The sequence below is a fragment of the Onychostoma macrolepis genome, chromosome 05, assembly GCF_012432095.1.
Source record: "Onychostoma macrolepis isolate SWU-2019 chromosome 05, ASM1243209v1, whole genome shotgun sequence".
NCBI lineage: Eukaryota > Metazoa > Chordata > Actinopteri > Cypriniformes > Cyprinidae > Onychostoma > Onychostoma macrolepis.
In genome coordinates, this window is record NC_081159.1 from 43,926,741 (window position 1) to 43,943,080 (window position 16,340).

The following is a 16,340-nucleotide window of genomic DNA, read 5'->3' on the forward strand; positions in this document are numbered from 1 at the left end:
CTCGTCTGCGTGTTCCTCGTTCCTCCCTGATGTGTGCACCGTGACAGTTAGTTCTGAGAAGAAATCCTGTAAAATTTAAAGTCTAATGATATTTTATAATGATCAGAGTTCAAATGTCTCTAAGTACTTTTGGGGCCTCTTTGCATATTTCATACTGTTTTTAAGCAGTATATATTACATTCAACCTTTCAATTTTTTGAACGTATTACTGGACCACAAGCTTTCACTGTTCTGATGATATTGCCTTGTTTCATTAATGTCTGCTGTGAGACCGGCCCAAGCCCCTTCTCCCAAGATGAATAGGGCCCACAATGTCGGCATGGTAAAGTGTTGACTTTGCTTGTTGTACAGTATCACGTGTCCATTTTTGTCCTGTTGGCAGCAGTGGTCTAGCTGCCTGTATCGGTGGATCTCGAGATTCTCAGAGTGTAATTTCTTGCCTTGCTTTAGTGCATTTGAACTCTCAAACTCAAGCATGCCATGTCCATACAGGCTGATAATATTCAGGCTTCATGGGGCCCCTATCCATTTCCTCACATAGGAGCTGATCATCCTTTCCACCTTCTCATCATTTGTGAGAGGAATGTCAACAGCAGTAAGAGGCCACATCAGCACAAACTGTAGGCATCAGCGCTTTAGACTGCAATTCTCTCACGTGACAGAGACGTGGTGCATCTGTGCTTCATCTTCTGAGAAATGGACACTCAGGGCGTCATATTCAATGACTGCCTCATTACAGTGCTGACTTTACTGCTGGCCTTTCATATTCAATAAATGCTTTTCAACTGTTGCTTGCATAAATTGGCAAAGATTCGATTTCCTGAAATTCTTTTGAACTATAAAACTAGATATTCACCATGTGTTTGGTAAATGGGTCGATGACAAACAGGAATCTGATAATTTGATGTTTTAATGCTTGATGAATTTGTATAAATGTAATCTTTGCATTAATTTTGACTTTGTACATATTTGAACAACTACTACAGTTGAAATGCATTTTTTTAAAGTATGTTTAATACAGGGATTCCGAACTGATGAAAAGCTACAAATTAATGAAACAATACATGTGTAAAATTACATTAACCTTAAAAACCATTCAAATAAAACACTTAAAAATAAAATAACATTAAATATTTAAAAAAAAAATTATATTAAAATATAAAAAAATATATATTGTATTTGTTGCTCACATGGCATGCAGGTAAAACAAATAAAATATTTAATCTTTAGTGTTGCACTGTTTTGTTCAGAGAAACTCAGGGTACTTCAGGTAAATAGTTTAGTTTTTAATATTTCAGATAAATATTTTAGCATAAAATATTTTAGTCTAAAATATTTCAAAAGTTTTAGCATTTTTTTCTTGAGTCTGTAATTTTTTTTATTTGTTCACTTATAAATTAATATTTTTTCAGTTTTATTATTAGTAATTTAATAATGAATCAGAACTAAAAATAAAATAATTTTCATCTAATATTTATATATTACTCAAATTTTTTAAATAGTTAGTTTTAATATTTAATTTTTTTTAAAGCACTCTATCATTCACCCAAATGCATGAATTGTCTATATTTCAGGGGAACAAAATTAACTAATTTCACATTAAAATTAACTCAAATTAACAGTCATTTAAGCTGACCAGCAGTCATCTACAATAAACCCAGGCAGCCCTGAGACAAATAGAAAAATTACTTAGTACATAATTATACAATAATCCTTAATAAAAAAAAAAATAAAAACATTTGCAAACATAAAACTGGTAAATAAAATAAAAAATAAATAAACAATAGGACAAATACAATAGACAAAATTAAATGAACTTTAAATTAAATGTTTTTAAATGTTTTTCAGGTACATTAGCCAAAGTTTAACATGTTTTAAGAAATACCACAGAAACCGGATAATCAAATATAAAATTAAAGTATAATCTTCACTGTATGAACTATGTATAAATTGATTCATAATAAAGATACAAATGTGATTCAGTACTTTGTAGACAAGAGAAGGGGTCCAGGAACTGAGCCCTGAGGCACCCCAGTAGCTATATGTTGCGATTTGGACACCTCACCCATCCAAGATACCTTGAAGGACCTATCTGAGAGGAAAGACTTGAACCACTGGAGTACATATTTACACCTTAGCCGCTTCTAGAGAGACAAGGGTATTAACGCAACTCGAAAGAGGTCTGAACGGTCTACAACTCGTCATTTTCGTGGTCCTCCTCTGGCGGCGGGCCACCCGCGCTGCCGTACAGCTTGCTTACGATGGGCTGCACGATTTCCTCCAGCTCCTTCTTCTTGGCCTGGAAGTCCTTGAGATCTGCGTTCTGGTGAGACTCCAGCCACTCGATCTTCTCCTCGACGGCCTTCTCGATGGCCTCCTTGTCATCAGATGACAGCTTGCCGCCCAGCTTCTCTTTGTCCCCGATCTGGTTCTTCAGGGAGTAGGCATAGCTCTCCAGCTCGTTGCGGGCGTCGATGCGCTCCTTCAGATTCTTGTCCTCATCGGTGAAGCGTTCGGCCTCGTTCACCATGCGCTCAATGTCCTCGGGCGTCAGCCGGTTCTGGTCGTTGGTGATGGTGATCTTGTTCTTGTTGCCCGTGCCCTTGTCCTCGGCGGTGACACGCAGGATGCTGTTGACATCAACCTCGAAGGTGACCTCGATCTGAGGAACGCCGCGGGGAGCCGGAGGGATGCCAGTCAGGTCAAAGGTGCCCAGGAGGTGGTTATCCTTGGTCATCGAACGCTCACCTGGAAAGATGCAGGAAAAGAGTGAGAACAGATTCTATTCTGAAGATTAAAGACGAATGAAAAATTAGAAACGGCCTAAAATGAAGCAAAAACATCAAAAGGTGAGGAAAAAACAAACAATAAAAACACAATTCTTTAAAAGTATCTTCATTTAAAAAAAGGCCAGACAAATACATATACAGTATTTATATATATATATATATGAATGAAGAGTTTATTTGCAGAAACCGATAACTTATTTTTTTTCAGAAATCACTTTTTTTTTATAGCGCATTCCAAGTAATATCAATCAAACTGCAGTCGGGTTGTAATAATAACTTAAACAAATACAGGTCATTTACAAAATTAAAGTTCATTGAAAGTTCATGTTTTTTTTTACATATTAAAAGTTTGTTTTATAGCAAAAGCAGATGACTCCAACAGTCGTTTTTTGGCAAAAGCAGATAACTCCACATTTCATGTTTTTGAGTTTAAAAAACACTCGTTTAATCTCTGTAATCTCCTCAGATGACAATGTAGATGCCTGACAAACGTTGTTGTTGTTGTGATCATAAACTGTATGGTTGTGATTACACGCAATACACGGAGCTTTTACCTCACCATTGTAACACGCTGCTTTTGCAAGGCTCTGTGAAAACGTTTCAGCTTTTATTTTCCTTTTATTTATCACAGAAGATATCACAGGTTCATCAAGTTCGTCGAAATTATCCATCCTCGATCACTATTAGTCAGCTTTGACGAAACTCCTCTCAGCTAGCATGTCTTTTCAAAGTGAAAGTATCCTTGTCACCTGACCTGAATACAGTGTGCTGATTCGCTAAAATGGACTTATCAGCTTCTGTTCACAAACAGCAAGGGCACTTGTCGGCTTCTGCAGTAAAACGTGAACTCGCGATGCCTTGAAAGTGGACAATACCGTTTTTTTGACAAAACGTGTTAAGGGTTCAGATTGCGCTATATGTGGAGAATAATGCACGGCAATCATTTTTTTTTAAGTGGCATTTATCGGTTTTTGCAAATGAACTCTTCATATGTATATCTGCATGTTTGTAATTTAACACGCTAGCTACATTGGCAATTTTAAGCAAGAAACAGCTTAAAAATGTAGCAAAATATGGGGGGAAAACTCACAAAAAAAAAAAAAAAGGTAAAATAAAATTGTATGATGTATATCAACTGGGTTTATAAGTATAAATGCATGCATGTTTGTAATTTGCTAGCTACCATGGCTATTTGAGCTGTTTTTTAAATAGGTTTTATCTTCAAAATCTGAAACAAATCCATTAAAACTCTTTTCATACAAAATAAACAAATAAAAATGGGTCATAAATGTCACTCAGAAAGTGTCGCTTACCTTCATAAACTTTGATGGTCACGGTTGGCTGGTTGTCAGAAGCGGTGGAGAAGATCTGGGATTTCTTGGTGGGCAAGACTGTGTTCCTGGAAATAAGTTTGGTCATCACTCCTCCGACCGTCTCAATGCCCAGGGTCAAAGGGCAAACGTCCAGAATCGCCAGCTTATCTGTTCAACACATTTCAGTCATTAAGAATCTGGCAAGAGACCTAGCCAGTTGTTCAATTATCGCAAATATCATAATCAAAAATATATTGCCCAGCCCTAGATGTGTCCATCATTAAAGGCTGCAGACAGACTCACTAGTGTCCTCTTCTCCTGACAGGACTCCGGCCTGGACGGCGGCTCCGTAAGCAACGGCCTCATCAGGGTTGATTCCTCTGGACGGCTCCTTGCCGTTGAAGAACTCCTTCACCAGCTGCTGGATCTTGGGAATACGAGTGGAGCCACCGACCAGAACGATCTCGTCAATGTCAGCCTTCTTCAGGTCAGAGTCTTCCAGAACCTTCTGCACTGGTTTCATTGTGGAGCGGAACAAGTCCTGTGAGGAGAAAAGCACAAAACATTAGTTGTTTTCCATGAATTTATCAGATACAGGCACAATCACAGTTATTTTTGTATTTTTAATAAACTAAAAAAGTATTTATCAATATTTTGAATTATTTTTAGATTTTCAGTTTTCATTTTAATTCAAAAGTTTTAGTAACCTTCAGTGAGTTTTTTGACATTTTAATTTTATTTTCAGTTTTAGTAATACTAAAATAAAAATGAACAAACCAAACTATCTCCCTAGATAGATACAGTATTAGATTACAGAATTTATTGATATTTTGAATTAGTTTTTGCTTTTTAATATTTTAAATTTAATTAATTTTTTCAATTTTATTAAATCAGCAAAAAAATAAAAATAATAAAAACTAAATAGATTATGAAAAAAAAGTAATGTAAAAGGAAATTAATATAGTTTTAAGCCTTTTCCCCTAATATATATATTTTTTAATTTCAGTTTTATTCAAATAAATAAAAATCTTTTAATACTATTAATAATTAGCAGTTTTATTAATATTATTTATAAATCATAGTTCTAGTTTAGTTAAGGTTTAGTTGGTAATGCGGAGCTTCTCTTACCATGTTGAGCTCCTCAAACTTGGCGCGGGTCAGCGTCTCGGAGAAGTCTTCACCCTCAAAGAAGGACTCGATCTCGATGCGGGCCTGATGCTGGGCAGACAGCGCTCTCTTGGCCTTCTCCACCTCACGACGCAGCTTCTGCACGGCACGGTTGTCCTTGCGCACATCCTTTCCGGTCTTCTTCTTGTAGAGCTTGATGAAGTGCTCCATGACGCGCTGATCGAAGTCTTCCCCGCCGAGGTGAGTGTCTCCATTAGTGGCCACCACCTCGAAGACGCCGTTATCGATGGTCAGCAGGGAAACGTCGAAGGTGCCGCCACCGAGATCAAACACCAGGATGTTCTTCTCACCGTCCTTCTTGTCCAGACCGTAAGCAATGGCAGCGGCGGTTCTGTGGAGAGCAACAAGACATTCACTAGTGTTATTATCGTTAACTACAACCATTAAAACAATATTTTATTTCAAGTAACAATACTGAAATAAAATATTTTTAAAAAGTTTTATTTCATTTAGTTGCCAAAGCAACATTTCTAATTTTGAGATGTCATTACATACAGACTGATTTCAGATCTCTCTTTTCTGTCAAAGATCCTCACAACTATGTTCCTTCTTAGAGAGAAATGGATTTCCAGTCAAGATTTAGATCATATTATAGTACTGAGACTGCTCTTATCAGAGTTACAAATGACCTGCTCTTACCATCCGATCGTGGTTGTATTTCTCTATTAGTGCTACTGGATCTTAGTGCTGCATTTGACACTATCGACCACAACATTCTTTTGAATAGTTTACAAAATTATGTTGGCATTAATGCATTGGCATGTTTCAAATCTTATCTCACCGTCATCAATTCGTAGCAGTGAATGAAGAGGTATCATATCGATCACAAGTGCAGTATGGAGTACCTCAAGGCTCAGTACTAGGACCACTGCTTTTTATGCATTACATGTTACCCCTGGGAGATATCATCAGGAAACATGGTGTTAGCTTTCACCGTTATGCTGATGATACTCAGCTCTATATTTCTTTGCGGCCTGATGAAGCATACCAATTTGCAAAACTAACAGAATTCATAGTAGTTTTTATAAAAAAAACTGGATGACTAGTAATTTCCTACTGCTAAATTTTAAAGGTGTCTTAGGGGTAGTCGTGGCCTAATGGTTAGGGAGTTGGGCTTGTAACCTGAAGGTTGCTGGTTCGATTCTCACGCCAGCAGGAATTGAAGGTGGGGATTGTGAATGAACAGAACTCTCTCCACCTTCAATACCATGACTAAGGTGCCCTTGAGTAAGGTACCGAAACCCTAATTGCTCCCTGGTCGCTGGAGCAAGGCTGCCCACTGCTATGTGCTATGTGGATGGGTTAAATGCAGAGCACCATTTCGAGTATGGGTCACCATACTTGACAATACGTCACTTAACTTAACACTTGATGGCTGCTCTGTCAATTCTTTGTCAGAAGAATTCTTAAGAACCTAGATTTGATAGCAATCTTTCCTTCGAAAGCATTTCCTTTCCTTTCTGGCATTTGTAAACCACATTTTTTGCATCTCAAAAACATATTTACAACACTTACTGTAATTACACCAAATTACAACCTATGCTCTCAATGTCAAATGCGGAAACGTTAATTCATGCATTCATGACCTCAAGGTAAGATTATTGTAATGCTTTATTGGTGGTTGCTCTGCGTGTTTAATAAACAAACTCCAGATGGTCCAAAATGCAGCAGCTAGAGTTCTTACTAGAACCAGGAAGTATGACCATATTAGCCTGGTTCTGTCAACTCTGCACTGGCTCCCTATTAAACATCGTATAGATTTTAAAATCTTGCTAATTACTTATAAAGCCCTGCATGGTTTAGCTCCTCAGTACTTGAGCGAGCTTTTATCGCATTGTAGTCCTTCATGTCCATTGTGATCTCAAAACTCTGGCCATTTGATAAAACCTAGAATAACTTAATTAATAAAAACTATAAAGAAATATTTAAAAATAACAACAAAAAAAGGAAAAATTTAAAAAAAGTCCATCATGGATATTATCATTAACTAACTAAAACCTCAAAAAAATCATTGCATGAAAAAAGTTAACCGATATAAAATTATATATATAAAAAATTAAGCTTGTTGCAACATTTATAGGTTTACTAAAATAACAAAAAAATAATGAATAAAAAACTATAAATACATATTTAAAAATAAAATAATAATAAAAAAATAAATAAAACTGTAATAGCTGACAATATACAAAATTAAATTTATATCAAATTATTAATAAAAGCTATTATAGAATATCAATCAAACTAAGAAAAACCTATGATGTTGATTTCAACAGAGACCTAGAAGAAAATGACTTGTTTTACAAGAAAGCAGAAGCAATCGGATACTTACGGCTCACTGATGATCCTCATGACGTTCAGACCAGCAATGGTTCCTGCATCTTTGGTGGCCTGGCGCTGGGCATCATTGAAATAAGCGGGGACAGTGACCACAGCATGTGTGACCTTTAGAAGAGCAGAAAGGGATCAGATGTTGAGTTTTACTGCAGTGCAACTGAGATTACATGTTTTCTTTGTGTTGGAGTCAAAACTTTACCTTTTTTCCCAGGTAAGCCTCCGCAGTCTCCTTCATTTTAGTCAGAACCATAGCAGAGATTTCCTCAGGGGCGAAAGTCTTCATCTGACCTGATCCGATGTCCAGCTGGATGTGAGGCTTGTTCTTCTTCTCAATAACCTGGAAGAGATGCAGCAAGTGTTTAGCATTCGCATTGAAGTCAAAGGGAAGTATAGTTCACTTCAAATACAGTTCAAACAGAAGCTAGCAGACGTGTGTACCTTAAAGGGAAAGTATTTAATGTCCTGCTGCACAGACGAGTCGCCCCATGTGCGGCCGATCATCCTCTTGGCATCAAAGACGGTGTTCTCAGGGTTGGAGGTCAGCTGGTTCTTCGCAGCGTCTCCGATGAGACGCTCACCTTCGGTGGTGAAGGCCACGTATGATGGAGTGATGCGGTTTCCCTGGTCATTAGCGATGATCTCCACACGGCCGTTCTTGAACACTCCAACACTGGAACAAAAATAAAATAGGATAAGTACAAACTCATATGTTAATTATAAATAACCTCAGCATTAATAGGAAAAAATACACATAAATAAAAACACTAAAGAAAAAAAAAATTGGAAATAAAAGATATATACATGTATATATAATTTATTTATATTATTAATTTACTTATATATAGAGAAGGACCAAGGACCAGATAATTTTTTTATTATGTCCTGATACAAAAGAAATAATGGAATTCAATTTGGTGTCCTTTCTTTTTCACATGACTGTGTGTGCATACAGTACATATACACATATATGTGACCCTGGAGCACAAAACCAGTCTTAAGTCACTGGGGTATATTTGTAGCAATAGCCAAAAATACATTGTATGGGTCAAAATTATTGAAAAATCATTAGGACATTAAAGCTGCTGTTCCGTAACTTTTTTTTTGATTAAAAATTATCCGAAATCAATATTTGAGCAAGTACATAACCAGCCAGTGTTCAAAACTATCGCCTTACTTTAGCCCGATTCACAACGGTCAGTTTATAATAATGTTTTCTTATTTGAGTGGTACGGGTAGGAATTCGCTGGAAATTCGAGCATGGCACTGCGTCATTACGTCACATAAACATAAAGAAGTTGTTCTGGCTACTAGGCTATGGCATGTGAGGATACTGCAGGAGATGGACCGTTTATAGCCTTTCCTCCCAGCAGCTAGAATACTTAAATGTACCATTTTGATGGCGGATTGAAATCCAGAAAGGATTATGTGTTTATGAAACACATGTGAATGAAATTAAATTATATTTCAGTTTTAAATAGGCTTCTGATTACAGACAGCCTGGGATTACACAAGATTTGTATTTTAAAGAAAACCAGTTCGAAGGGAGAATAATTTGCTTTTTGGGTTAAAAGAATTTCTTAATATGAAATTCAAATGACATGACAATTAGATATTAGACTGTACAGAAATTGAAATCTACACTAATACACACTATACTCATATTCACGCAATGCTGATGTTGTTTTCTACTGTGGGGAAGTCGTGGCCTAATGGTTAGAGAGTCTCAGGTCCGCCAGGGATTGTAGGTGGGGGGGGAGTGAATGTACAGCGCTCTCTTCCACCTTCAATACCACGACTGAGGTGCCCTTGAGCAAGGCACCGAACCCCCAACTGCTCCCCGGGCACCGCAGCATAAATGGCTGCCCACTGCTCTGGGTGTGTGTTCACGGTGTGTGTGTGCACTTTGGATGGATTAAATACAGAGCACTAATTCCGAGTATGGGTTACCATACTTGGCCACATGTCACGTCACTTTCACTTAACATTAATAATTTGAGAATAACAATAATAATACTTTGCACGGTTTGATGTGATATGAGCTAACTGATTTTTAGATTAAATCACCATTGGTAGCACGATTTATGGTAATGCTTTTTTCCTCAGTTGGTCAGAACAAACGTGGCAGACTTGTTACTTACTTGTTCAGATGGCAATATACGGTGAAAATTCTCATTTGGGTCATATATTCCAAGACGTAGGCTAGAATCTGTGATTGCGAAGTACAGTAAACATCCACACCGGTGTGGTGACTGACAGCCACACATTCACCTCAAAACATTAGATTCATCTGCGCTGAAGCCGTGCCGACTCACAACCCACGCACGCGAGATAATTCCGCAAACAGTTTGCAATTCCAGGTTTTCAAACAGAGATGGCAACAAAGAGGCAAAACTTACGGACTGCAGCTTTAAGTAAAGATCATGTTCCATGAAGATATTTTGTAAATTTCCTACTGTAAATATATCAAAACTTAATTTTTGATTAGTAATATGCATTGCTAAGAACTTCATTTGGACAACTTTAAAGGTGATTTTCTCAATATTTAGATTTTTTTGCACCCTCAGATTCCAGATTTTCAAATAGTAGTCCTATCATAACAAACCATACATCAGCTTATTTATTCAGCTTTCAGATGATGTATAAATCTCAATTTCGAAAAATTGACCCTTACGACTGGTTTTGTGGTCCAGGGTCACACACACATGTATACTGTATATATGTATGTATGTGTATGTATGTATAAATAATACATATATATATGTGTGTGTGTGTGTGTGTGTGCATTTTAATGACCCTGTGACCCCTGTATATAAATCCAAACTCATTCTCACCAGGAGTAGGTCGTGCCGAGGTCTATTCCAATCACTGTCCCAACACTTTCCTTCTTGTCATCCTCTTCAGCAAACACACTGCCGGCCACCAGCAGAAACAGGCAAACCAATCGCATTTTGACGTTGATCTTCTGTCAAATCTCCACTAAAGAGTACTTTAAAAATAAAGGTCACAGGTCAGGGCAGGTACATAATGAAGCACGTCACTCACTGGCTGGACAGATGACTATAAATCAAGCAATGCATTTTAATGCAAAAACGAATTATCTGGTAATTATCTTCTAAAATAGTTTAACCAAAAATGTCATGAAATGATGCATTGAGTTCAGCTGCAAATGCATTATATAAATCTTTTAAATCTAAATAATTTCAGTATTTTAAATATAAAGAATTTGAGTATACTTAATACATATTTAATAAAGGTAGTGGCAATGCATACAACGGACACTATTTGTCCAAAAAATATGAAGCAGTCAATCACAAACCATTCTGTACTAGTCAAGAGTAACTAGTCTTCAGCGGGTGCTGATTCACTAATCATCAAATCCTCATTTTGACTATTTACTCCAAATATTTATATTTTGATAATGTCCATGCAAAAGTCATTATTAATACTTTAAAATAAATTTATTTTAATTGAAACTTATTTTGGATAAAATATATTTAGTTCCTCTTACCGCTTACTATCTAATGAATGAACATTACAAGCAGCAAACAATTAAGACACATTTATTATTGCATTTACATACAGTTTTATTATATTTACCTATATATTTTTAATAAACCAACTTAAACCCTCTACTGCATACATTTTGATGGTACATGATAAAAAATTATTAATAATTTTTTGGTTTATTTGGGAACATTTTATTGATAAAAACACTTTGGGTGTTCCTGTGCACCCCCAGGAGCCCTGCATCTTCCCTTTTTGTCACACATTATTTGCCCATGTGTACTGTCAATGGGAAATACTGTTTAGGGATGGGAGTCGTGGGCCCCTGCTTCCTTGCTCCTTATGGCACAACGGCAACGAAAAAAAAAAAACTGAATTTCTGAACATGCAAAATAAAAACAAAAATTCATAAAACCTGACAAAAGTCTTCTCTACACCTTCACACACACACACACACACACACACACACACACACACATTTTTTTAATGTAAAGTTCATGTCATTTTAAATAAAATTACTAAAGCAAATAATCTTGCCTTCTTCTCACACCATGTGCTCCTGTGACCATGTGTCAGACTCCCACAGCTTCTTTGATACTTTTCAAACATTTTAATTGCTTGCAATCATTTAAAAAAAACATGAACATGGGGAATAAGAAAAACTTTCTGTAGAGGGTTAAGCAACTGTTTTTTTTCCTCAAGACTATCCAGTCAGAACCATTATAACGCGTTAATGTTATATATTTAAAGCTTTTTTGTAATATTAAAACATTAAATTAAGAGTTTAAACGAGATATAATTCTTACCTGATAACTGTAGTAATAAGCTCTTGTCTGGAGGGCGTGGCTTTCTCTCTTCTCTGTTTCTCACGCTTTGAGTATCAGCTGTACCTTGGCGCTGCGCTCGTTTGTTTTGTATATAAACCGGTTCCCACCTCGTGAAACCTCGCCATTGGTCGGTGAGCAACTCGTTGGAGGGCGCTGATTGGCTGAGCGTTGCACGCTGACTGATTCTGATTTGCACACGCATTTATGGCGGAAACGTCATTAGATTACGGGAACTCTAACGATTTCATTGGCTTGCATCAGTGAGAGCTTTTTATGCTATTAGGAGAAATATCAAAATTGACATCCCTATCAGAATCTGGCTAAAAAAATCAAATCAGTTATAGAACCCATCGTGCTCTACAGGTGTGAAGTCTGGGGCCCAACAAACCAAGAGTTCACTAAATGAGATACACACCCAGAGAGACTTTTAGAGAATTTTGCCATGAGTACAACGCAAAACCCCAAATAATGCCAGAATTAGGATTATACCCTCTCATAATCATAATTCACAGCAGGTGACTCTCCTGTTCTCAAATAAATAAATAAATAAAAAGAAAAGAAAATGCTATTGGGGTTTGAATGTTAGGGTTCACTCAGGTTTCTGTCAAATTTAATATTGTGTATAGAAGCGACTGTCTGTACATTATTATATGGCTACTTACCAAATTAATAAATCAATACCGTTTTGTGTCATTATAAATAAATATTTGTCTGCAGAATGACAGAGTTTACTATAATATTCAGGTAATAAGATTGTTTAACTAATAAAGTGCAAATAAATAACCATTGACCAATTGATAGTTAGATGTGTGTATGTGTGCCAAATGCATTCATGAATATATGGCACATTCACAGTGATATTGTTGTGGTTTGGTGACTCATTAGCAGAGCGTGCGCAAAACCATCTGCACGCAAACAACAAATGATCGGCTGTCTGATGCAACAATGGAACTATCTGGCAACCTTTTTCAGTATGATTGAATTCTGAATCTAAATTACACTATTATGACTGCATACATACATTAATAAAATGTTTTGAATTTAATATAAGGCGCAGAATTAAGAAAATATTATATTAACCTAGCTCTGTACATTGCGCGCGTGATATGTTACAGATATGCAGTCCACAGACAACATTTATGAACCTTGTTATAATCAATAGGCCAACATTTAAAAATAAGACATGTGACATGCCTAGAAAAACTACAATCTTTCCAATCCATCCAGCTTTTTAAATCCATTCAGTGATCATTTCTTTCTTTCTTTCTTTAATTAAATTACGGGAATGTTACGGGTTCTCTGTACAGGAATTTAACATAGGCTAGGCCTAGGCTATACATTCAATTTTTTTTGATAGTAGTAATTAAGTTATATGCTAATAATAATAATAATAATAATAATATAGGTAGCCTAATATATAGCCTAATTTCTGCACTTTCTTAAATTCAAAACGAAATGTTAAAATAATATTTAAGATACAATATTAATCTCATCCCAAAGTCTTTTAAATCCATTCACGTAGGTTATTATTTTGGATTAGCCTATTTATTTTATTTCCCGCTTGGTCTTATATAGGCTACCTGCTCTGTAACCGAAGCTCGTTAACCGATCATTAGCCCACAAGATTATGATACATTAGAATTAAATTAGGCCTAAGAATGGATAAGAGTCTGTATTATTATTATTATTATTTATTTATTTATTTATTTTTTACTTTAGTTTTAGGCGTACATGCGTAAATATGATACACAAAATTCACACATCACATCACGCACCTGCGCTTTTTTGAACGAAAAAATTAAACCCAGGATAAATTCATAGACTACATAAAAAAGGAATAAATACCCAAAATACATTTCACTTAGGGGCCTAATTAACCAAACGAAAGAAAAAGCTGTTCCACGGTTAAACAGTTCAAATCGCGCTGGCGTCTCATGCACACAACAAATTTATCACTTAGACTATTCCTTAAAAATAACCAATGGCTTTTTAAACCGTTCAACTCACCTGCCTGGCTTTAACCCTAGATCTTGATTGGCTTGTTCAAGTGTGTTTGATTCGGGATGGAGCTGATTACTGTGGCTCTCTGGCCACTCTTGCTTTAATCGAATTACAATTCTTACTGTCGGTTTACAGTTAAGCTACACCGTATTAGACCCACGCTTTCATAGGCGCGAGTTCACGGATTCACTTCGTGTAAATAGCCGCTGCCTTAATTTTATTTTCGATATAGGCTATGATAATAATGATGATGATAATAACACTACTAATAATAATAAAGAAAGGAAGAATATTAGGCTACATATTGGCCTGCATGGTGCAATATGGGTTAATATAATAATTCGTAATTCTGCACTTTCTTAAATTCAAAACAAAATATTAATGTATTCATAATATCCATTTGTGAATATCCGAGGTTGCTGTGGTCACACAGGTTCGTGCATTAATGGCCACGAGAAATAAATGTTCTCTCAACATAAGAAGTCGTGCTCCCCCGAACATGTCCCCTACCTGCCATCTTTTTCATCATTTTGTCAAGTCAAGTCATCTTTATTTATATAGCGCTTTTATACAGATTGCATCAAATCACAGTATCAGATTGGAGGATAGAGTGTCAGTAATGTTTAATGATAAGATTAAACACTCAATTTTCAGTTAAAGGCATTTCATTATTGAATTCAGAGATGTCATTGTACAGATACTATTTAAACTAAACTGAGCTAGACAATCAAATCGACAATAATCGCTAGAAATTAAGTGTCCCCATTTTGTCATGAAATTTTTTATTTATTTTAAATCAGCGTAACCTATTTGAATCCGGATTGAACTCACTTGTTAGGACAGTGACTTGGAGCCACCTAGTGTCTGTTTTAGTTTCATATTAAACGTATCATTTAATTGATTGACATATTGACATATTTCTGCCTTCAAAATTTAAAACATTAATTTTATAACATTTTATGCATTTGTAGGCTAATTGCAGTGTAAATGCATTCAGTAATGATGTCTCTGATGGCTTTTGTTGACATTGATTGGATTTTTACTAGTAACAGCCCTTTAATATTTTAACTGAGTTTATCGATTGGAATTAAGAAAGTGGCATTCCATATTCATGATGCATGCATTTAATACGGTTTTTAAAAAAATGCCCCTGGACATCAGTTTACAGGTTTGTTTCTGATGCTGTCAATGTTGTTTTTGGTTACATTTAAAAAAATGCAGTTAGCTCAAAAAGCTGAGGGCACACGACAGGCGCTGTTTGGATGAGCATGATGCTTGTTTGTTCAATGCATGGTGTGTGTGTTTCACTAGCTCCGTTCCCATGGACACCTCTTGTTTGACCTAATTCTAAAACATGTGATTAATCCGTATCTAAAGCCGTGTCTACACCAAGAGAACCCATTATAATCAGGGAAGTGGGAAGAGTTACTTCTACAGTAACCTCCTTCTATTCCGAATCTTGGAAACATGCGTTGTATGCGTTGAAAGTGAAACTTAAAAAAACAGCGTGCATGAGCTTCCCAGCCGAAATAACCCCCACGTGAAACAGAAATAATAACCGTGATATAAGATTTTGGCCATATCGCCCATCTAAATCATTCATCCAACACTATCAACAGGCGCCTCATGTAGGCTACACTTCTTGTACTTCGTTTGGGCACCACAAGGTGTCACTGTGGCAAAACACGCCCTCCTCATCAAAGAAATGTAGAAATAAATAAATGTGGAAATAAATAAATGTATAAATAATAAATACATAAATGTGGAAAAAAAGAAAAAAATACATAAGAAAATAAAATTATAAATAATAATTTATTTTAGCGTTTTTACTTTTCTTTGTATATTTATTAATATATTTATTTATTTATTTTTGATTTTTTACATTTCTTTGTACATTTCTTTATTTATTTCTAATTATGGCAGAATTGGCATTCCATACATTTAGACACCAACAGTGATTGGAAAGTGTAAATCTGCATCAGAAATCATCAGACTTCATCATGTAAATGATGACATTTTCACACTGAACTTGTGATTTATTGTATATTATGAAAAGGTTTGTTTATTGCACAGAACTGAGCCTAAATATTGACCATAGTTTACATATCAGGGACCTGATCTTCCGGCAAATAAGCTTCATGAATTTCTTCAACAGTTGAGTGCTTTTTCCTAATGTTTATTATGTAGCTACTAATAATTATTAAAAAAAAAAAAAAAAAAACATTCAGCCAGAGCATGAGGTCATGAAATGCTGAGAATTTGTGTGTTATGTGTAGCACAAGCCAAGTCTCAATTGTGTCATTCCATGTGTTGGGTCAATTTGACCCCCATATGGTTTTCAAATTGCTTGAATACTGGTTAAAGAATTTATTTCTTGTTCAAGT

General features: G+C 35.9%; 1 protein-coding gene across 1 annotated transcript; it reads right to left on the reverse strand.

Annotated features, from left to right (window-relative positions):
* Positions 1–1,492: 1,492 nt before the first annotated feature.
* On the reverse strand, positions 1,493–12,025 carry LOC131541439 (endoplasmic reticulum chaperone BiP-like). Its single transcript, XM_058777172.1, has 9 exons — positions 11,935–12,025; positions 10,456–10,610; positions 8,063–8,294; positions 7,824–7,961; positions 7,620–7,732; positions 5,231–5,621; positions 4,406–4,643; positions 4,103–4,270; positions 1,493–2,748 (listed from the first exon to the last, which is right to left on the reverse strand). The coding sequence occupies exons 2-9, from the start codon at positions 10,569–10,571 to the stop codon at positions 2,192–2,194; spliced, it is 1,953 nt and encodes a 650-aa protein (XP_058633155.1). The 5' UTR covers positions 10,572–10,610; positions 11,935–12,025; the 3' UTR covers positions 1,493–2,191.
* Between the last annotated feature and the right edge of the window lie 4,315 nt (positions 12,026–16,340).